Source organism: Oryza brachyantha, chromosome 12 (genome assembly GCF_000231095.2).
Source record: "Oryza brachyantha chromosome 12, ObraRS2, whole genome shotgun sequence".
In the NCBI taxonomy this organism is placed as follows: domain Eukaryota; kingdom Viridiplantae; phylum Streptophyta; class Magnoliopsida; order Poales; family Poaceae; genus Oryza; species Oryza brachyantha.
Window position 1 is genome coordinate 15,721,864 of NC_023174.2, and position 23,435 is coordinate 15,745,298.

The 23,435-nt window shown below is 44.9% G+C and overlaps 2 protein-coding genes and 1 long non-coding RNA gene across 5 annotated transcripts; 1 reads left to right on the forward strand and 2 right to left on the reverse strand.

Moving 5' to 3' along the window:
- Positions 1-1,368: 1,368 nt before the first annotated feature.
- LOC102714061 (E3 ubiquitin-protein ligase PRT1-like) lies at positions 1,369-9,605 on the reverse strand. Of its 2 annotated transcripts, none has more exons than XM_040529478.1 (8): positions 9,588-9,605; positions 8,930-9,117; positions 8,801-8,829; positions 8,542-8,697; positions 2,360-2,443; positions 2,116-2,283; positions 1,956-2,035; positions 1,369-1,853 (listed from the first exon to the last, which is right to left on the reverse strand). In XM_040529478.1, the coding sequence occupies exons 2-8, from the start codon at positions 9,067-9,069 to the stop codon at positions 1,575-1,577; spliced, it is 936 nt and encodes a 311-aa protein (XP_040385412.1). In that variant the 5' UTR covers positions 9,070-9,117; positions 9,588-9,605; the 3' UTR covers positions 1,369-1,574. The 2 variants fall into 2 exon arrangements, with proteins under 2 accessions (XP_040385412.1, XP_040385411.1); XM_040529477.1 differs by having other exon boundaries at positions 1,956-2,044.
- Positions 9,606-16,791: 7,186 nt separating this feature from the next.
- On the reverse strand, positions 16,792-19,638 carry LOC102721693 (protein transport protein Sec61 subunit alpha-like). Its single transcript, XM_040529542.1, has 7 exons — positions 19,447-19,638; positions 18,599-18,934; positions 18,300-18,512; positions 17,872-18,220; positions 17,655-17,779; positions 17,395-17,533; positions 16,792-17,299 (listed from the first exon to the last, which is right to left on the reverse strand). Exons 2-7 carry the CDS (start codon positions 18,928-18,930, stop codon positions 17,072-17,074), a joined length of 1,386 nt encoding a protein of 461 aa, XP_040385476.1. The 5' UTR covers positions 18,931-18,934; positions 19,447-19,638; the 3' UTR covers positions 16,792-17,071.
- A 264-nt stretch (positions 19,639-19,902) lies between these two features.
- On the forward strand, positions 19,903-23,435 carry LOC102721975. 2 transcript variants are annotated; one of them, XR_001551531.2, is made up of 6 exons: positions 19,903-19,943; positions 20,295-20,584; positions 20,746-20,799; positions 20,877-21,028; positions 21,689-21,726; positions 22,648-23,435. It is a non-coding gene; the product is annotated as an uncharacterized LOC102721975 (long non-coding RNA). The 2 variants fall into 2 exon arrangements; XR_005812936.1 differs by lacking the exon at positions 22,648-23,435 and having other exon boundaries at positions 21,689-22,043.

The following is a 23,435-nucleotide window of genomic DNA, read 5'->3' on the forward strand; positions in this document are numbered from 1 at the left end:
CCGGTGTTGCATGCGGTCGGGGCCGACGGCGGCAGGGGCTTCGCCGGCGGTACGGTGAGCGGGAACGGATGGACGAGGGGCCTGTGGAGCACGGGCAGAGACGACGGGCAGCGGAAAAGCTTGCTGAAGTAGTCGAAGCTTTGCTGCTTCTGCTTCTGGCGCTGGTGTGCCTTGTGGTTCTGGAACCAGTAGAAGACGTTCTTCCCCTCGATGTGGCCGTGCTCCCGCAGCCTCACTGTGATTGCTGTTTTTTGGCGGTACGGGGGGCATCGTCGGTGGTACGCGGGCGACCGAACGCCGGAGCACGGCACTGGGCGGCAGGCGCGCGACGGCGGGCTCGCGGCTAGCGAGCGGGCGCAGGCGCGCGATGGCGACCTGGCGATGTGCTTGCGTCGGCGAAAAAAAAGAACGCTGAAAATTTCAGGTCGAGGCGCGAGCATTCGTACTTTCCTAGATGCCAAGTGAAACGCCCGATCCCATACGTACGTGTAAATAGGAGGATATGTCAATTTGCTAAAATTTGGCAACTCAGATGGTACACTGTTGGTGTCTGTTTTTTTACGATTTGCCAAAAGATGGCAGGTTAGGATGGAGGATGTTGGAGTTGCTCTTAAGAGTTCAAGTTTGAGTTGCCATCACACTTCTCTCGCGCGCAGAACTCGCACATGCCGACTCCTCCTCCTATGTGCGCCCTCGGCGTGCTGTGCGTCGCCGCCTCCGGGAGCCACCGTCGCAGGTCATCGCTCCGCGGCGAGCGTGGCGGCGGCATGAGGCAGCACGGGGAGGGCGGGGTAGGGCAGCGAGCTAGCAGGTAGCGTGGTCGGACACGAATAGGCGTGGACGAGACTTTCAACTTTCAGATTGAAAATAACAAATTATGGACCCAATTTTAGTTTTAGCAACTAAAATATACCAAACTATTGAAGATTGAGTACCATTTTCTTTGTCATATTATTTGAAGACTTGCCAAAACACCAGATTTCAGAAACAAAATTTGTCTAGCTGTTGGAGATACTCTCAGCTAAGTGTATATGTGGATATTTTCTTCGAGTGCACAGGGAGGGTTGGGCTTGAAAGGTGATGGGCCAACGAAGTACGAAGGCCGAGGGCATGAAGGCCCAGGAAGACGGACGGTGGGCTGGGCCCAGATTCAACCGACATCTGGGTCCAAGTAGCTATATACACAGCAACGGCAATCCAGCCCATTGCGGCCGCCACCGTCACGCTATACCGAGAGCCCGCCATCACCGCGCGTCGGTCGTGAACTGCGACCTCATCCAAAATAAAAGACGCCCTCTTCCTCGCTCTTGCCCAGAAGGCCAGAACACAAAAATATAGAAGCTAGATAGTTTTTTCCCTAGATGCACAATCAAATAATTTTTTTAAAAAAGAAATAACTAGTCCATCCATTCAAAAAAAAAAGATCACATACGGAATCAGCCTACTCAAGTTTTCTTGTCAAATGTATATCATGTAGCATAAAGTTTAAACATCATTTGTCACTTGCAGAGAGAGTTAGATTGAACACCAAAGTCACTCGTCATCCCACACCACCCCACCTCATCTTCATCCACCTACTCGTCATCCCACACCACCCCGACCTCATCTTCATCCACCAACACGAACTCCTCCTCACTGCCATCTTGTTGTTCGCCTATCCTCTTTTCATCCAGGTAACTCAGTAACTTGGGGAAACGGAATGAATCATCCAGCTGCATTGTGTGCTCAGCTGTATGATTCTGATCAAACCGTCCCACAGTACTAGTTCCCTTCTGAAAGCATTCACCACACAGATCAAAACCAGGAGCCACACACTCTGTGCAGCTATATCTTCTCCCTTGGATTGGGAAGACCTGCAAAACAAACAAACAGATACATCAATTCAAACAGGTTGCTGAGATAGATAGCAAGCTGCATTTAACAGCTGGCTAAGTTTAGACTTCAAAGAAAAATACCCCGCAATCATCACAGCCCACCCCCACATGGGTATGCTTCAGACTTGAAGATTGCACTTTGCTTGGGCCTGTTTTCTTCTCTGAAGTTCCTAATGACAACAAAAGACATTGCAGCAATGATATGGTGTACAAATTACTTTACAAAATACAACATATATACCTGAGTATGAAACTCTTTGCTGCCTTGAACTATATTCTTCACAGAAGTGATGCTTTAAAAAGTTATCAAGGTTCCAGCACACTATAGGCTTAGCAGGATGTGGAGCTCCACAAGCTTGACATTTAATTTCTTTCTCATCAACAGACAATAGACATGTCAAGCAGTAAGCTGTTAATAAATAATAAAGTTAGTTTTTCAACAAAAGGGAGTTATCCATAATATTTTGTCATAAATTTGAGCTCACCGTGCGCACAGTTTAACACACAAGGTTCCAATAGCATCTCCTTACAGAAGATACATAGAACATCTTCCAAATTGACCTTCACAACTACAAAAAAGCAAACAGTGAGAATAAAGTGGATGGCCAGAAAAGAAACAATGATAATCTACAGTAAAAAAGAACCGTTATTGTTCAGACTATATACTAGTGCAAACCAAGAATAATTCATAAATGTAAATGCGCTGTAATTGGGAAAACTACGAACATAACACATTATAACTGATCTGCCATCTTGTTGCATTAAGATAGGTATAACGAACTGAAGTTTCATCATAATAATCTCTTGGTCTTTTACCCATAAGTTGAGTGAACCTAAATGATTTCCATACAGCACATGGACATGCTAATAGTTTAATGTTTTTTACTCATCTAAAAACGGCCTACCAATCAAACACACCATATCGGTTGATCAAATGGGGTTTGCGAAAGAAGAACTTGCTACGGAACAAAACAAATACTAATTCCGGTTTCAAATACTAGTTCGAGGCCCAAGAAGCCGCGAACGACACGGATTGACCGTGGTGTTGGCTATTCCCCGATGGCGCAAATCTTCTGCCCGTCCATAGCAACTCCCATGGCTGACACAACAAGTACGACTGGCCAAAGCCAAGAAACGAGTTTGATATGCCACCACCGTAGAGTTTTGCGACAATCGCTTTAGCTCACCCAAAGAATTGGGATGGATTAGGGGATCGAATTGTGCTTGAAACAATTCTTTGCACAGAGTCCAATCTAGTGGTTCCTTATGTTGCTTGTAGTGGAAGTACCACTTGTATTTTGGAGCAAGTGGGGCAGAGTAGGATATCCGCACCAAATTATTGCTGATTTGTATTTGGGTTAATCTGATCAGTGCCACTGCAAATTTGTCGTATTAGAAAAAAAAACCATTACTATTCGTGATATCGATCATGTGCCACTTCAATTTTACAAAATTAGATCCATGACATCGTCATCATGTTCTCCTCAAGGATGGTGTAGAGACAAGGCCAGCTCTTTCCGGAGTCGCGGCGCCACCGCTGTCGAGGGTTCCAGCGACACAGCTGTTTGTCGTCATTTCTTGGGAGAGGGCAAAGAGAGTTTAAGGAGCTACGACGAGTTTGTAGACGTACGACGCCTTTCTCTACCGCCCCGACGCCACACCAGCAGACCGCATGCGTGTCCCTCTCCAGGACAGTGCCGCTCTTCGTGACCTCATCGGTGGGGCTCTCCACCTAGCTTGCCTCAGTCGCGTCATACAAGGGCATGCGGCGTCAGCTGTGCTGCTCTAGATCAAGATGTCGTCGAAGAAGACAAGCACGAAGTGGCGAAGAAATGGTGAGATAACTTCATTCAAGAGAGCATGGAATGTTACTGGTGCGTTAGTGAGACCGAAAGGCATCACCAAAAATTCAAAATGACCTTGATGTGTCATGAATGTCGTCTTGTAGATGTCCGAAGGATGCATGCGGACTTGGTTATACCGGAGTGCAAATCCAATTTGGAGAAAAACTTGGCACCATGGAGTTCGTCCAACAGTTAATCGACAATGGGTATAGGAAATTTATCCTTGACGGTAGCGATGTTAAGTGCATGATAGTCGACAGAAAACCGCCAAGAGCCATCATGTTTGCGGACGAGCAGGACCGATGATGAAAATGACGATGTGTTGGGCCGAATAATTCCTTGCTTGAGCATGGCAGAGCACTATCGTTCTAGCTCATCTTTTGGCAATTAGGGATAGCGGTATGGACGGACTGCTACTAGACTGGCATCTGGCTTGAGACATATGCGATGATGAATTGCCGTGCTGGGGGGAGGGCCCATCGTGGACGTGTGCGACGCCCGCCCATTGCGGTCCTTTCGTCCTCATCACCCCTACATGACCGCCTCGTTCTCGTCGCCCCTGCATCACCGCCTCGTCGCCCCGCGCCCCTGCATTAGCCGCTCGACGCGGTTCCCACCGTCCGCTGCGTCCATCTCCATCGTCCCTATCGTCCTCACCGTGCTCTCCGTCGCCGTCCCTGTCGTACTCCGTCCGCTGCCGTGGTTTCTCTGCTACTGCTCCTAATTCGTCCATCGCGGTTTTGGTCCTCTCAGCCGCTAGTGGGCTGCACCTTGTGGTAACATTTTGCTCCTGCTCCTCTGCTCAGTTATGGCGCATCCCAATGCAATCTCCGTTCCTCTGTAGTTTGATGGTCACAATTACGGCGAATGGGCATTTTGTGTTGAGACAGTGCTAGGTGGTTATGGTCCTGTTTCTCATCTTACTGGCATTGCACCATTGCTCTAGCTGATAATTCTAATGCTAGTGCAACCACTACTTGGAATAATGATGATGGTAGAGTTAAGACTACCAAGTCACTAGTGTTAAACCACCTTTCACGATGTGTCTTCAGCCTTTCCACATTGCCAAGGAGATGTGGGATTATTTAAAGAAATGATTTGTTCAGGTTAGTGGTGCTCATCTGCACACCTTGATGCAAGGTCTCTATGGACTTCAGCAAGAGAATATGACCATTGATGATTATTATAATGTCTTTGATACTTTCATGGGACCAGTGTTGGCAATGGTTCCTCCATCTACTGCAGCATGTGATGGGTGTTCTAAGACAAAATTCATTGAGCAATTCATGATGTATCAATTTGTTATGGGGTTAAGGTCTTAATTTGAATCTGTTCATGCACAGCTTCTTAATACATCTCCCACTCCATGTATCTTAGATGCTTTGGCCTCATTGACTGCTGAAGAAGCTCGACTTCGTTCATTGTCACCTGCTCCTCCGGTGATACCCTCTCACAGTGTTCTTGCAGCTACTCAGAAGACTAGTACATCTGTAGTAGTTCTTCTATACCTTGTGAGCATTGTAAGAAGACAACTCATTGTTCAGAAAATTGTTTTAGCAAATATCTGAAGAAGCTACCTGATTATCGTGCTCGTCGTGTTGCTTGTGGTCGTGGTACAACTACCACTCCTAGGGGCTCTGTATTTGTTGTTGTTGCCTCACCTAGTGGTGCTCCTCAGTCTTCTTGGGTTCTTGATTCCGGTGCCTTATTTCATGTGACTTCTGATCACTCGGTTGATTGCAAAACAATTCATGATGGCGCTTCTGTTCAGACAGTTGATGGTACCTCCTGTTATATTACTCATCAGGGTTCACTTTCTAGTACACACTTTTATGTACCTAATGTTTCTTTTGTACCCCAGTTGTCCATGAATCTGCTTTCTGTAGGACAGATTACAGATTAGAAACGTTGTATTGGATTTGATGATTCATCTTGTTTTGTTCAGGATCGTCAAAGCGGGATTGTGATTGGGACTGGCCATCGCCGTAGAGCTTCTTCTGACCTCTACATTTTGGACACATTGAGTCTTCCTACTTCCACTGCCTCTACTACTCGTGTGTCATTCACCGCATCATCGTTTGTCTCATCTTTTGCCAAGTGGCACCATCGTCTGGGTCATCTTTGTGGATCTCGCTTGTCGACCTTAATAAATAGTGGTTGTTTAGGTCATACATCTGTAGAGTCTAGTTTTCAGTGCAAGGGATGTAAACTTGGCAAACAAATACAACTTCCATATTATTCTAGTACATCTCATTCAGCTAGACCTTTTGATCTTATCCAGTCAGATGTATGGGGTTCTGCACCTTTTCCCACCAAGGGCGGTCATAAATATTATGTTATTTTTATTGATGATCACTCTTGATATACTTGGATCTATTTCATGAAACATCGTTCCAAGTTGTGCGCCATTTACAAGTCTTTTGTTCATATGATACATACACAGTTTTCCACTCTCATTAAAGTTTTCCATTCCGACTCTGGTGGTGAGTTCTTATCTGGTGCCTTTCGACAGTTTTTGGCATCAGAGGGCACTCTCCCTCAACTTTCTTGCTCTGGTGCCCACGCTCAGAATGGTGTGGCTGAACGCAAGCATCGTCATCTCCTTGAGACGGCTCGAACTCTTTTGATTTCCTCGTTTGTTCCTTCTCATTTTTGGGGTGAAGCAATTTCTACTCCAGTCGATCTCATAAATAGACAAACATCCTCCAAATTGTCTGGAAAATGTCCTGGTGAAGTATTGTTCGGTACTTCACCTCGCCATGACCACCTTCGGGTTTTTGGCTGCACATGTTGTCCTGCTTGCACCTCGTGAGTGGACTAAGTTGACGGCCCAATCCGTCGAGTGTGTGTTTCTAGGGTACAGTCTTGAACATAAGGGTTATCGTTGCTATGATCCTTCCTCTTGTCGTATGCGTATCTCGCGTGATGTGACATTTGATGAGAATCGCCCTTTCTTTTATCACTCCTCCACTCAATCCTCATATTCTCCCATAAGTCCACCACTTTGTTATGTCTTCCTCCACCTATTTCACAACCTCCATGTCAAGACCACCTCCACCTCCACCACCACACCACCCATCACACATGTCTTCACTCGTCGTCCCAGAGTTCCCATAGTGCCTCCATCTAATCCTTCTTCGGCCAATCCTAATACTCCTGATTTCGATGAATCTAACAATATTGATGAGTCTCATGTTATTTCTGATGAGTCACAGGTTGGTCGGAGATATAATTTACGAGATTGTACTTCTCTTGAGCCTCCTGACAGGTTGGGTTTTCCACGTGTGAATGTTGTTTTTGCCGAACCATCTACTTACAAGGAAGCTTCTGGTGTTCCTGAGTGGCAATCTGCTATGTTAGAGGAGCTTGCAGCACTTGACCACGCTGGTACTTGGGAAATTGTTCCTTTGCCACCACATGTTGTACCCATTACATGTAAGTGGGTGTTCAAAATCAAGACCAAATCAGATAGGTCTATTGAGAGGTACAAAGCTCGCCTTGTTGCTCAAGGCTTTCAGCGGACTCAGGGTCATGATTATGACGAGACATTTGCACCTGTTGCACATATGACTACATTTTGTACTATGATTGCGATGGCTGCTAGTAGTCCTTGGACTCTCTCTCAGATGGATGTCAAGAATGCTTTCCTCCATGGTGATTTACATGAGGAAGTTTTTATGCAACCCCCCGGTGTTGATGCTCCTCCAGGTCATGTTTGTCGCCTTCGTCGTGCGCTATATGGCCTCAAACAAGCTCCTCGTGCTTGGTTTGAGTGCTTTGTCTTTGTGATAATGGCTGCTAGTTTTCACCCAGTCCTCATGATCCAGCCTTATTTGTTCATATTTCTTCACGTGGTCACACTCTTGTTCTGCTCTATGTTGATGATATGCTGATAACAGGTGATGATGCTAAGCATGTTTCCTTCATCAAGAGGCATCTTAGCCAACAATTTCAGATGACTGACTTGGGTCCCCTCAGTTATTTTTTGGGAATTGAGGTCCTGCATTCTGACAAGGGGTATTATATCTCTCAATCTAAATACATTCAAGATCTCATTGCTCGCTCTGATATTACTGATAATCGGATAGCTGCTACTCCTATGGATCTTCACTTGCAGCTTCGGTCTACTGACGGTACCCCCCCTTGAGGATCCTGCTTGTTACGTCACATTGTTGGCAGCACTTATGAGATTGTCCGCGCCATGTCAATACTTGACCTTGTTATGTTTTTGAAATTAGTGTCTATATTTAGTATGTAGTACTGCAGCCTGTCATCATATGTTTTCCCCCACAGTGTGTGGATATATATTGTGCTCGTATATGAATTGGAGAGATTATATATAATTGTTGATGGCACTGAACTATTTTTTAGAAAAACAATATGATACTTTTGCACTTGACTTTAAAAATATATTTGTTACTCCATTCGTTTCGTAATGATGTTTGACTTTTTTTGCTTATAATGTTGAACCATTTATCTTATTCAAAAAATTATGAAAATATCATTTATTTTGCTTGTGATTTACTTTATTATCAAAAAGAACTTTAAGCACAACTTGTCAATTTTTATATTTATACTAAATTTTTAAATAAGATGAATGTTCAAACATTACAACAAAAAATCAAACATCTTACATTAAGAAACGGAGCTAGTATATGATTTTAATTAAAGATCAATTGAACATATTCTCGAAAAATAATTCAAAAACATGAACTTTAATGATTTATTAGCGAAAATTATAACACCGCAGCGTTAGCATGTGCATGTAACTAGTGCATACATAATAAATATAGATGAATTAAAAGCTTGAATGGAGTACTCACTTTTTTCTGCATGACTTAGCTTTGAAATCAACTGACCAATAACACCACATTGTCGTGGGAGATGATCATGATTAGCTTTGCAAATGCAACACCTTGAGCTCTCAACAATAGACATGGATTCTGAACAACAGTTGAGGCATATCATGTGCCCGCAGACTGTAGCAGAATAAGAACATGAAAATGAGATGGAGATTATTGCCACGATAACAAAACAAACAAAAAGAGAATTGAAGCTGCGTCAATAAAACACAAACATTACCTAGAACCACGGGTTTGTAAGCTGGTTCTCTGCAAAATAAAAGGAATCATTTTGAGTATTCTCAACCTAACATGTAGGACAGTTTGAGTTTGTTGCAGAAGAAGATGAAGACGGGTAAGGAAAACTTACAGACATATTGGGCAGCAAAACCACCGGTCCAACAGCCATGCGCCCTGGTCACTCCCCGTACCAGGCATGACACCGTCAATGAAGATGGAGACATGATCCTCCTTGCCCACCATGGGGTCTTCCTCCTCCTTGCCCGCCATGGGGTGTTCTTCCTCCTAGCCCACCATGGGGTGTTCTCACGTAGCCAGCTGCGACGGACCCAAGTTGCAAGATTCATATCATCAAAAGAAGAAGTTAGCAATTAACTAATCAAGATCAGACAAAATGGATAGTTCCATTAACTAAATGACATTTCTAGCCCGAAAAGTATGAGGTACACATAGGTAGTGAGCATCATCTTACTAAATCCTGCTTAGGTAGCGCAAGACAAACGGATCTATCATAACGCACTTTCAAATGATGAACTTGCTAATGCAACCTTTCTCCTAAATGCTAGAAGCAAACCAGCATGCTAGAGACAGCTAAGCCTTGGGCTCAAACCAGGATTTACAGTTTTAGTTTGCACATTTCTATAGAAGGGGCAAAATTTCAGAATTTCAATTTTCGGATTTTTCGAACGAAAGTTTTTGAATTCAAATTCGGCATTATAGTGCTCGCATTGCATATTGTGCATATCTTCTTGAAGACAAGATGTGAGGGGAAAAAAAAAGCTAATTACCTCCCGCTTGGACTGGTGGGCGACGGCGTGCAGAGGCCAGAGGGTGGGTGGGGGGGGGGGCGACGGCGGCTGGGGGAGGCCGAGCGCCGGACGGCTCGATGCCGGCCGCTGGAGGAGTCCGGGAGGCTCCGCGGCGACGCGCGGCGCGCCGGCGGCTTGGGGAGGTCGGGCGCCGCCGCGCGGAGGGTGGGGGAGCGACACGACGACGGCTGGGGCCTGGGGGAGGCCGGGCGGCGGCGCGCGGTGGGCGCCGACGCCGGCAGCGGGCGAGCGGCCGTGGGCGAGAAGCGACTCGAGGAGGAGACGACTAATTTTTTTTACCGCTGACAATTCCTATTCTGTTGAGTTTGACTCTTCTAGTCTGTGAAGGATTTGGCTTCCCGGTGTCCATTCCCCCGATGTGACAGCCAGGGACCCCTTTACACCCTCCATCTTCCGGCTTCCGCTGCTCCCTCCTCGCCTCCACCTTCGTCAGCTGCTTTTGCCACTACTGTTTCTTCCACTACTTGGCACTGCCGGCTTGGTCATCCCGGCCGCGACGTTTTGGCTCGGCTCAGTCGTAGTGCAGATCTTTCTTGTACTAGGGGAACTGATGGGATTTTTTGTCATGCGTGCCAGTTAGGCCATCATGTTAGACTTCCTTTTTCTTCTTCTTCTTCGCGTGCGAGTCATGCTTTTGATCTTATTCACTATGATCTGGGGAACTGATGGTGATTGTTGATGATTTCTCCCACTACTCTTGGACTTTTCCGCTGCGTGTGAAGTCTGACACGTTCTCCACCCTTCTCCACTTCTTTGCCTGGGTCACCACTCAATTTGGTCTAACCATCAAAGCCGTCCAATGTGACAATGGTCGTGAGTTCGACAAAAGCGCCTCTCGTGCCTTCTTCCTCTCTCGTGGCGTACACCTACGCATGTCTTGCCCGTACACCTCCCCTCAGAACGGCAAGGCTGAGCGGATCATTCGTACCACGAACGACGTGGTGCACACCCTCCTTCTCCAGGCCTCCCTTCCTGCCTGCTTTTGGGCCGAGGGGCTCCACAATGGTACCTACCTTCTCAACCGTCTCCCCTCCATTGCCTCCCCAGCTCCCATCCCACATCACCCCCTTTTCGGAACCCCTCCTCAGTATGATCACCTCCGTGTCTTCAGCTGCGCCTGCTAGCCCAACACCTCTGCCACCACTCCTCACAAGCTGGCGCCTCGTTCGACTCGGTGCGTGTTTCTTGGCTACTCCCCTGACCACAAGGGGTACCGCTGCTTCGACCTCACCTCTCACCGCGTCCTTATCTCCCGGCATGTCGTGTTTGATGAGTCAGACTTCCCCTACTCCACCTTCACTCCACCCTCTCCTGATCCTGCCCTGGAGTCCGTGTTTCCGCCTGACCCGGTGGTCCAGCCACCTGTCTCTATATACCGTTTACATGCAGGTCACCCGGTTCCACCGACTCCACTTCCGGTCGTCTCCGCTGCGCCACGCGTGGCCCCGGTGTCCTCTCCCGCGCCACGCGCGGCCCCGATGGCCTCTCCCGTGCCACGCGTGGCCACGGTGTCCTTTCCCAACCGACCGGTTCTCATTTACCGACGTCGGTCGGCACCGGCCCCGGTGCCGGCCTCTCCGCCTCCGCCGCTGGACGGTCCGGACCTAGGGGTCGTACAGTCCGGCTCTGGCCCTCTGTCTGGCCGGGAGTTCCGGCCGGACAGTCCGGCCCCAGCCCTCTGTTTGACCGTGAGGACCGAATGGACGGTCCGGACCCAGGGACCGCACAGTCCGGTCCTGCCACTCGAGGTCGTCCTGATCCTGTGGTTTACCATCCGCATGTCCTCCATCGGGATCCTGGTCACACTCATCCCATGGTGACGCGGCGGGCGGCAGGCGTTCTCCGCCCAAAGGTCCTCTCCGCTGCCGCTGGCGAGCCGGGGATATCCCCGCTCCCCTCCTCTGTTCGCGATGCCCTCGCTGATCCCCACTGGCGTTAGGCGATCGAGGAGGAGTATGCGGCCCTTCTTGCCAACTAGACGTGGGACCTTGTACCACGTCTGTCTGGTTGCAATGTGGTCACTGGCAAGTGGATCTGGACGCATAAGGGTCGTGCTGATGGCTCTTTGGACCGCTACAAGGCTTGTTGGGTTCTCCGGGGCTTTACTCAGCGGCCTGGTGTGGACTATGATGAGACTTTCAGCCCGGTGGTGAAGCCTGCCACAGTGCGCGCGGTTCTCTCGCTTGCTCTCTCTCGCTCATGGCCTGTGCACCAGCTGGATGTAAAGAACGTGTTTCTCCATGGCACCTTGTCTGAGACAGTCTACTCCAGCCAGCCAGCGGGGTTTGTGGATTCCAGTCGTCCTGACATGGTTTGCTGCCTCAACAAATCCCTCTATGGACTGAAGCAGGCTCCGCGGGCTTGGTACTCTTGGTTTGCCACATTCTTGGTCTGCCTGGGGTTCACAGAGTGCAAGTCGGATACCTCCCTGTTTGTCTAAACCTACCACATTCAAAAAATAAAGTAACACAGCAGCATCGAATATTAGATGGATGCAATTGAAGAAAATTGGCTAAACCTACCACATATTCATCGTCCAAACGGAAAAGGTAACTGCTTCCGATTCCACTTTTCTCATATCGAGCCTCACGTATGTCTGAAACCTGTAGGATACAGTAATCTATAACATGTTGCTCAAAAGCGGGTACATCAATAGAGGAATAGTTCAGTCATTAAGTCATAATTACCTGTCGGCGAATCAGCTGACCCACATATGCCAAGTGCTCTTCTGCACACCTAGTCATTTTAGCAGATGCCTATGTGATAAGTATAAACAATGAGTCCTCTATGTTATTGAACATTGAAATCCTTCTGAACCATGACAATTTACTTTGCTGTTTTATTTGGTATTATCATCTGGACTTTGTGTAGGTTGCGTGCAAACCTTCTGAACTATGAGTTGAGCAATGATTCCATTTGTAAAATTAGTCAAAGCACTCTGCTCACTTTTTTAAGGCACAATTCCAAGCAAATTATCGGTTACAGTTCAATTTATCAACCCAACTGTGTGTGCAAGAGACTGAAACACTCTTTGTCTTTCTAGCAAGCTAGCTCATGTCTTGCTTTGCTTCAGCTAGCTGCTATATTTCCTTGGTTATCATGTAGGGCATGTTGTTTCTGCAGAAGAGATGAGATGATGCATGGTTGGGTTTAGTTAAATTCAGGGGAAGCTAGGAAAGAAAGATGAGATGCATCTTTTCATTTGTTTGGGCTGCAGACCGTTAGACAGGAATTTTTCTTCACGTGTGCATCTGATTGTCATGATATATGTGTATATGCAAGAGTATTAGTGGGTTTGTTTGGCTACCTGACTGCGAAGGCTGCCGCTGGCTGATGTCTGATTTTTAAAATGCGTATGTAAAGGGAAAGTTTTCTCATAAGACACTTGCAAGGGATAAGGAGAAGGTATGTATATGAATTTTAAAATAAACTGGTCCCAAATGTAAATAGTTTCTGAATTATACTGCGTATCGGTTGTTATAATGCTCTGAAACAAGTTGTAAGCTAGGGAAATACTCGCTATTTTCTCTTGTATAATGCTAATTCACTAGAATCAACATTGGTCCGTAAAACATAGTGTTAGAAATTGTGATTAGATTAGTCATCCCAAACCCTAGAAGGGTGGGGTAAATACACAGGGGTATGGGCCTCAACATGGGCTTCACCAACACCCCCCGCAGTCTGAACTTACCGCTGCAGCAGAGTTCACGACTGGATAAGAAAGAAAGGACACCCCCCGCAGTCTGAACTTACCGACGCAGCGGAGTTCACGACTGGACAAGAAAAAAAAGACACACCCCCGGTAGTCACAACTAGCCACTGGCGACGTTGAGACTAGAGCGAAACTCCAAGAAGGTCGAGGAGGGGAGACCCTTGGTGAAGATATTGGCAAACTGGAAGGTAGTTGGGACATGGAGAACCCGAACATGGCCAACAGCGACTCGGTCGCGAACGAAGTGCAGGTCGATCTCCACATGCTTCGTCCGCTGATGCTGAACCGGGTTGGTGGAGAGGTAAACAGCAGTGACGTTGTCGCAGTAGACGAGAGTGCTCTTGGTGAGCGGACTGTGGAGCTCCGCCGAGAGCTGTCGGAGCCACGACGCCTCAGCCACGCCGTTAGCAACAGCCCGGTACTCCTCCTCAGCACTGGAGCGGGAAACAACCGGCTGTCGCTTGGACGACCAGGAGACAAGGTTACCGCCGAGGAAGACGGCGTAGCCGGAGGTGGAGCGACGAGTGTCCGGATAGCCAGCCCAGTCAGCGTCAGTGTAGACAACGAGCTCAGTGGAAGGAGACCGGTGAAGGACCAAGCCGTAGTCAACCGTGCCACAAACATAGCGGAGGAGCCGCTTCAGAGCAACGAGGTGTGACTCGCGGGGGTCATGCATATGGAGGCAGACCTGTTGGATGGCATATGTGATGGCTTATCATCCTTGAACTTGTCTCCATTGTCGTCCTTCTTCGCTCTCCCTAGCTTGGGACAATGAGATCGGATGTGATCTAGTCCTCCACATGCAAAGCAACGAATTGGACCTCCTCTTTTCTTGAACCTGATATTATTCATAGCTCGAGACAACTTGTTAATAAGCGCAGCCAAGTCCTCCTCCTCGAGTTGCTCGAGTTGATCATCGGACATGGCGTTAAATGCAGAAAAAGCATTAAGTGCCGATGAAGAAGAGCCATTATCAAAAGAGGATGCAGGAGAACCCAAAGCATTAGACATAGACTCAACTTTACGGGATAGAATATTCATCTCATGAGTTTTGAGTTTAGTGTAAAGCGAATCTAAAGTCAAAGCAGACATGTCTACAGACTCCTGAATAGATGTAACTTTCATCTCCCAAATAGACATATCAAGACCATTCAAAAAGTGTCGAGAAACTTCAGATTGAGAATAGTTCGTTTCAAAAGAAACATCAACTGATCGAAGATTGCTTAAAACTTTATTGAAACGAGCAAGGTAGTCATCCAAGGACTCTCCAGATTTCATCTCAAATTTCATGTAATCGTTTTTAAAAACATCTTTGCGAAGTTCCTTGATATTAGAAGTCCCTTGATGAAAATTGTTTAGGGCTGTCCAAATCTCATTCGCAGTTTCAAGATGAGAAACACGATCAAAATCAGAACGAGATATTCCATTAAGTAAAATATTACGAGCTTTGCAATTATTTTCAAATTGAGTTTTTCGAGCAGTAGTATTAATCTGATCAGGAATTTCATAGGGATTTTCAACTTTTAACCAAATATCATAATCCTCAGCCATAATATACGATTTCATCTTTTTGCACCAATAGGGAAAATCAGTACCATCGAACACATGGGGCTTAGTTGAAAATTTATTAGCCATAGCAACCGAAGATCAAATAAAAATCAAAAAAAAAATGCAAACGAGGCTCTGATACCACTTGTAGGATCGAAACAGAGTTAAACAGACCTACCAGAGGGGGGTGAATGGTAGAGAAACCAAAACCCAAAAATCTTTCGCGGAATAAAAGATTACCTCTGTCGAAGAATATCTTGATCGCCTTGCTCCTTATGCCACCGCTACCTTTATCTCGCCGCTCCTGTGCCGCCGATCAGATCGTCGAAATCCAGAAAGTCACCAGCGCCGATCAGATCGTCAGAATCAAGAAAATCACTAGTAGATGAGAGTCGAAGACGTAGATCAAATGAACTTGACTTTATTGCATCAACTAGAATTTACAAAGCGCACCAACAACGCTCCTCTCAAAATTGTTGATCTAGAACCAACAACTATTCAACTCAAATTTTCTAATTCTAAATCTCACAAAAAGCGTACCGAGGACATACCCCTCGGTACCTATTTATATCAACAAAATCTATCTCTGACGAGGAATCAGACTCCTTATCCTAGTAGGACTCATCTCCAAAATTCTCTAATTAGAATCCAAAACCAAACCTCAGTGCTACAGTACCCGCACGCTACAGTGACCGAACATGAACAGTGCGCGGTCGCAACAGTAGTCCGACTCTGCTACAGTAATCCGGGTTCGCTACAGTAACCCGCACGGCTACAGTAACCCGCATGGCTACAGTACCCGACCAACTCCTTTTCGCTTTTTCTCATCCGATCTTGATCCGATTTAGTTCGCGATTTTTCCGATGCTTACACATGCAACATGTGAAGCCCGTTACGACTCCATCCCACACAGTGTTCCTCCACCATGTGCCATCTCGTATTCAACACTGTCACCCGACATCGTTGATCGTCCGGACCTCAGCTCCTCCCTGAGCTTAGTCACGATCCCACCGCCGGTGACCGGTATTGACCTCCGAGAATCACGACTCTACTCCAACCATGTCACATGGCATTCCGACCATCCAGACCTCGGTTCCTCCCTGAACTTAGTCATGGTCCGCATCCCGACTATCCAGACCTCAGTTCTTCCCTGAACCTAGTCATGGTCCTTACCAGCCATTGACCACAGTTGACCTTAAGTCACCTGCACACACAGAGACAAACAAACCGTTTCTGGGCACAGATATCGCAACCTGACCCGCATTAGTCACACACACTCACACCAACACAATAACTGTTTACCAACTAAATCTATCAATTTACAAGCCAATTGTTCATCACAAAATATAGATCATGAGTATGATCTTACAATTTGGTGTTTGGTAGACAGCTTCTGAGAATCTGAAAAAGCTCCTAAACCCAGTTTTTCCAGCTTCTGGATTCTTCCCGTTTTTCCAGCTTCTGGATTTTTAGTTCATTTTCCAGAATCTGTAACTATAAATTCTCCTCGTTTTTTCAGCTTATGGATTCTTAGTTCATTTTCCAGAATCTGTAACTATAAATTCTCAGAAACTGTGAACCGTTCGGAGCAGCTTCTGGTAGAAGCCTAGAAGAAGCTCCTCAACCAGGTCCTATATGGGTAGCCAGCTAGCCAACAGAAAGCAGCTCTCCTTTCTTTCCCTCTCTCTCTCCTCCGTGCGGGTGCTCCATCATCACAAGCAGCTTAGAAGACGCTAAGCCCTCCGCCGCCGCAGGGCTCTCCGTCTTCTTTGCCTGCCACCACCTTCTACGCACGACAACGACCTCCTCCAGAAAGTACTACTGAAGTCCTCTAGAAAGTCTTACGTTATGAAACGGAAAAAGTACTACTGAAGTTGAAACTCTGCCAATGAAGATAGGATGAGGAACTTTTATATATAGTATGTGCGCATAATAGTTTCACTCGCTAACAGTGCACAGAACACAACACAGACATGGTAAATAAATCATTCTGCATAATGTTTTTAGCACAGAACATTATAAGATGAGAAAAAACAAAGGTTGGTTGCAGGCTACAAGACTAACACGACTTAATGAAAAATAAACAAGTCACTATTAATTCTTGTTACAATTGAGGCTGGCTATTAGATTGCATTCTTTCTACATCCTCATTTTTGTATAGGAAGTAGAGAACTCAAATCAGTTAGAAGCCAAAGGAGCCGACCTCACTAGCTCTGCCATCAACATAAGGATATATGGCAGAAACAGCGAGCATAATTGCAGTCCCAGAACAAAAAACTCCAATGAGATCTGCGAAAATTATGAGTACACCAGCACTAAAACCACCAATACAAGCTGCTTTCATGACATGGCTCCAAATTTCGTTCACACGTATTGAGTCGGACTGGGCAACCCTCAGGCTTCGTACCCCCTACATTGAATCAAATCACAACTTAACAAATAAATTGTTACGGTAAGAGTGAAAAGAGGGTAAAACAACGATGCTGTGGAGAGTTTCATCCATACATTTAACACAATAAACTCATTGGAAACTCCTTTTGAAGATGCACAGATCATAAGCCCCATTGAGAGAATCACACACGAAATAAGCACGAAGGCAATGTATACAAATGCATGGAATGAGCCTCTGTTCAAATCAGCTAAGCTGCACGAGGGAAAAGGGAAGCATAAGGCAAAGCAAAAGGCATCAGTTGTGTATCAAGTCATACTTTTAAATTGAAATTAGAAGAGTTGACAATATTATTTCCACAAGTATGTGCACTCACGTAGGGGGTGTTGTTAGGTAGCACATAATCCCTCCAACAGGGATAGATTGTCCAAAATGGTTAGATCCATCCCACTTGCCCAGCAAGTTCACTAGTATATTTCCACTGTATTTCATGTACAGCACCTGCAACCCAAAAATGACAGGTAGCAATGTTTACACAGGAAGCCTAAGAAGTATCACTATCACATTATGAAGTGAAACAGTGTAGCAAGTACCTTTGAGACAGCATAAGGAAGTATAAGCAGTGCTCGGTGCAAGAGGATAGGCCCATACAAGAAATGTGAGAGCTTGATATGACAATAAGCTTGAAAATTATGTCGGGTCCTGACAGGCAATACGATATAGAAGCCATGGAAGAATATGGCAAGTGGAACAAATAAGCAAGTAGATAGAAAGCTGATAGCATTCGGAAGGTTTTGACGACAAAAGGCTTCGGACATTGCAGACAATTTATCAGTTCTAGTAATCAGAAGATGAACCCAGGCAACAACAGCTCCCTCAAATTCATCGCCTTCAGGATATATGATGGACATGGGGCTAAAGGCTTTCCACAGGATATTTCCACTGTATAGAAAATGGGACAAGTGTTAACTTACAGTCTTAAACCAATTCAACCATGATGCTTATAATTTCAATATCTTACCAAATGTTGGTGGCAGTGAACAAGGATATACCAGATAACAATCCATATCCCTTTTTTAGGACGTCATCAAGATAAATGACAATAATATCAGAGCAAAGCACCTGAAGCATTATTAGAGCTGTATTGACATTAAAATGTTGATTTTGCACATAAAAATTAACAACAGCTCCCACAATGGTAACATATATTCCCAACAACTTTTGCGATCCATTCCTGGATTTCATAAATAAAGTTCACAATTAGCAAACAAAAACAATGCAAAAATCTATTAATTGAAAGTGAACAGAACCATCACTTACAGAAGTACACTAGTCTCAGGTGCACTGGCATCGAGAACTATGGACTTTGTTTCCACTGAGATCTTCATTGCAACTTCAGGTAATAGAATGGAGATGATCCCATTCGTCAAGAGAGTATTGTGGTTTGACGCCAAAATCAGATGAAGCCAATATACTGGATCACGGTCAATGGTTCGAGGTTGGTGGTCTATCCTATACAATGGAAGTTGGCTGGCAACCAAAAAGATGAAAAGTGCAATGGCCGTGTATATCACTTTTTGACGGAAAGGGATTGGCCGGTCAGGATACTGCACTTCCGGGACTAGCGCTACTATTCTTCTCCAGAATTTCATTTTCCTAGTAGTTAACCAAGATTGACATAGAAAAACAAATCAGAAAAAGAATATAATTACATACTTGCAATTGTAACACTTCAATTAAGTAGGCAATATCTTCTTTTATTTTTTTAGATGACAATTGCTGATATGAAGTTCAATCCAAGTGAAGTAGTGTACTCTGCCAAAAAACCAGTGTACATGTAATATCATGTTAAACCGGAGAAGGCGAGCTACTACAGACAAAAGCAAATTGGCAGTAATCGAGTTAAACCCAAACCGATCGATGCAATGACTATGACTACTGTTAGGTAAAATATCACACATAATTAATTTCGATGGAATATCATGCGTACGTGAGGATTTTTGCTAAGGGCATACCTAGTCAAAAATTATCGTATATAAATCGGGTAAAATTGCAAAATTAACAATGTGATTCAATATATATATGCATTAAGTGCCAAATTAAAATTTAAATTCATGGATTAAGTTAAAATCATCACTAAAAACCAAAGAACTGATATCGAATCTCACCTTAATCTGCTGCCGCCGCCCGCCGGTCTGTAGGTGGGGTCCGCGCCGGCGTGCCGCACTGCCGTGCCGTGCCGTCGGCGTCCCGTGCTGCTGCCGGCCGGAGTGCCGCCTGTGCCGGTAGGCGCGCGTAGCCGATATCCGGAGATGGAAGAGGAGGGCGTAGGCGTGCTCTGCTTCCGGCGAGGCGAGTGGGCGGCGGAACAGTCGGGCTGCCGGTGAGTCCGTCTCGTTGGTGTTATAGGAGGGGTGTCCCGTGCCCGTGTTGGGTTGGGTTGGGTTGGGTTGGGTGGTGACCGTGTCCGATCCAAATAGCCCAACAAGCCCACCTACGTCTCCCCACGGCCCATCGCCGGAGAAGGGAAGGTGAGCCCGTCGCCGGCGGCTAGTGACAATCATGGCAGGCCAGGACGACGGCGGGGGCGGCGGCGGTGGGAGAGGGGAAGGCGGCGGCGCCGGCGGCAGGGGAAAGGAAGGCGGCGGCAGCAGGTCAGCCGCAGGTTATCCCACTCCCCTCGCCCTCTCCTTCCCTCTTCTCTGTATTTTTCTATTTTTTTGGATTTTTTTCAGAAATTTTGACTAAATTTCAAATTTGAATTCGAAAACTTTCGTTCGAAAAATCCGAAAAAAGAATTCGAAACTTCATTTAGGTTCACAGTTCACTCAACTTATGGGTAAAAGACCAAGATATTATTATGATGAAACCTCAGTTCGTTATACCTATCTTAATGCAACAAGATGGCAGATCAGTTATAATGTGTTTTCCCCAATTACAGCGCATTTACATTTATGAATTGTTCTTGGTTTTCACTAGTATATAGTCTGAACAATAACAGTTCTTTTTACTGTAGATTTACCATGTCGACAGCAAGTTTGGCCCATTTACGCTTGTATCACTAATTGATTGGTGTGGAGTGGGGGCGCAGAACGTTCAGAATCTGCAGCCAATGATTCTGGGTCGCTGAACGCTTTAATGAGTGATATAGTTGAGGATATAAGCCATCAGCTGCATGCTGGAATAATGAAATCAGCCCGCAAAGTTTTTATTGATGAAATATTTAGCAGTGCACTTCCTGAAATTATTTCATGCAGGAAAACCGAGAAGCAAATGGCTGCAAAACTTAAGAGCCGAGCTGCTAAGGTGTGTTCTATTTGCCATGTTTTATGGGACATGAACTTCTTTGTATTACCTATCCATTTGCAGATTATAATCCTGTCCAACATGGTTTATATTAATCATATTTTATGAATGCACCATGTGCTCTAATGTATTAATTGTGCCTACTTTCTTAATTTATGAAGGTTGATGCTACTAAGCGTGGTGGGCTAGCAAGACTCATCAACCATTCTTGCGATGTAAGCTGTTTAACATGAAACTGTTAACTGTTGTTTTTACACCATGTTAGATAGTGTCTTGTTTTTTTGCACACCAGCCAAATTGCTATACAAAAGTAATTACTGTCGAGGGCCAGAAGAAGATTTTCATTTATGCAAAGAGGCGTATATATGCTGGCGAGGAATTGACTTATAATTATAAATTTCCACTGGAGGAAAAGAAGATCCCATGCCACTGCGGTTCCCAGAGGTAACTCTCCTAGAGCTAGTAACAGGAGATGTTTTCTTGTCAGTGATGTATGTTCCATGGAATCTAATAAAATGTAGGACTAAGAGTAGCTTGCGTAGAGAAAAATTGCATTTGAATTTCCAAGCTTTGAACCAGGGCAAAAAGTGGGTATTACATTGTTTAGAGCCTGTTATTATAGCATTAACATCAGGGGTATGTACTCAACTTTTCATGGAAGCATGACAAGCCTGTTCAAAAATATGATGTTTTCATGTCCTGAAATAGTCAACCACTACTTAATGAGTTTTAGAAAGATCAGTTATGTTGTTTATGCTGTGCCTGAAGACCATATGTTTCTATGGTATACATACATGTGAAATCCGTATTGTTAAAATCACATGACTATTTTTTTATCGTAGATTTTGCTAACAGCATTCTGTTATATATGTCTGGGATGAGTTTGTAAATGCTGTTGCCAAGTTTGCAAGCTTTATGTTTGCCATTGATTATCTTGTAAATTGTGGTCTGGCGTAGCCTAAATTGTTACCATCATAACACAGCATTTTCAATCTTAGGAGTTGCATACGTCACATTTTCTTGTTCATCCGATGCAATTCTTTTGTGCTATTATTAATATAGTATTATTCACCTCTTCTTGCTAACTATTTTCTGGTTGTTTAGGTGCCGTGGATCAATGAATTAGGAAGTATATCATTCAGGTTATTTATTTAGTCTGGATGGACTAATTCAGGTCATGCAGAGGAAGGTACAAGCGCTTTAAGTGTGGTAGTGACCCTGTAGTTTGATTTGGATTCCCCAAGCTTCAAGAGTCAGAGACCTAAAATGCAAGTCAAGTTCTTCCTTTCTCATTTTTTTTTTGTTCTTTCCCTTTCTTAACCATTAGTCAATTAGAGAATGTCGAGCGCAGGTGATCCTAAATATCATGAAGTCTTATTTTAGGGATAAGAATTTTGCAATATTAATTGTTCAACACGGGATGCACCTATCAAACAGCAAATGGTTGCGGACATGTGGTTTTGAGGTTTGTTGCTGCTCTTCCAGATTTTATTCCTTGTTTTCCGTTTATAGTTTGCAAGAAAAATGACTATATGAACTAACGGTTATATTTCTTTTCATCTATGGGAATTATATTAGAAAAGTAACTATAATAACTTACGTATAAATATAAATTATGTACATCTAGCGATCTACAGGTTTGTTGTGCTTTTGCTTTGTAATTTATAAATAATTAAGCTCTTACGATTTTCATCACTTGCGTATATAATATCATCTTCTAGGATTAGGTTCAAGTTCTCTTCCTATTGTTGACGAAGAGTGAAAATCATGAATATACATCCCACGAGGTATGCTAATAAAATTTTAGTTCAAATTTTCACTGTACTTAGGTGTATGACTTATCATAGGTAGTTTTGTCTTCAATTTTGAGCCCTAGGCGTCCAGAGATCCTGGTTCCGCCACTGCTTCTTGCTAACTATTTTCTGGTTGTTTAGGTGCCGTGGATCAATGAATTAGGAAGTATATCATTCAGGTAATTGTTACAGTTGATTATTTGCAATGTAAAGTTCATAGTCATAGATTAGCATACAAACCATTTCTCAGGATTGTGATTATATATCAAGGTATGGGGTCGTGGAACAAACTGTACTGCAAGATTACAAGTTGCAGAACCTTCTTGTGCAGAAGAATCAGAACACATTATTCAGTTCATACAGAGGAAGGTACAAGCGCTTTAAGTGTGGGCTTTAAGGTACAACTGACTTATCAGCCTGCTGTTTCAGCACCCTACATCAGTTGAACATCAGTACATCGAGCTGCTGCTTTCGCCGTGAAGCTGATCGGCTGCCATGCTCATTAAGTCACATATGTTTTGCTTTCCAAACTAGTCATCATGCACGGCAGCAGTTGGCTTTGAGGTGCTCTGTCGAGTTCCTGCAAAATTCTTTGAACATTGGGAGGAATGGGCATACAATGTTGGTTCTGACGTGAACAATGAGCTCAGTTTTGGGTGAAAACATTTTCCAGTCTTTGATACATGACGACGGCGTCTTTTAGCGTCGTAACCCTTGTGAGAGCGTCGTTTTAGAGTCTTCTTGTCATAGTGGTGTCGTTAGCTCGGTGGCGATCGGTTTCGTATAGCGATGGTCGGTTCGTTGCTTGGCTTTTCTCTGTATGGTGTATGTTTGGACAGTTGGCACATGGTTTGAGCCGTGCGCTCTGGTGCACGTCCTTCTTCCTCGATAGCTAGCTGTCGATGTAAATCTTTTCTTATAATTTTTTCTTTCTATCTTAATTAAATGACCTCCTTCGGTCATTCCGACAAAACAATGTTCTGACGTGAACAATGAGCTCAGCTAATTATGTAACCGAGCCGTCTTTGTAAATTGTTCAGTGCTCGCTTCCTCCAATA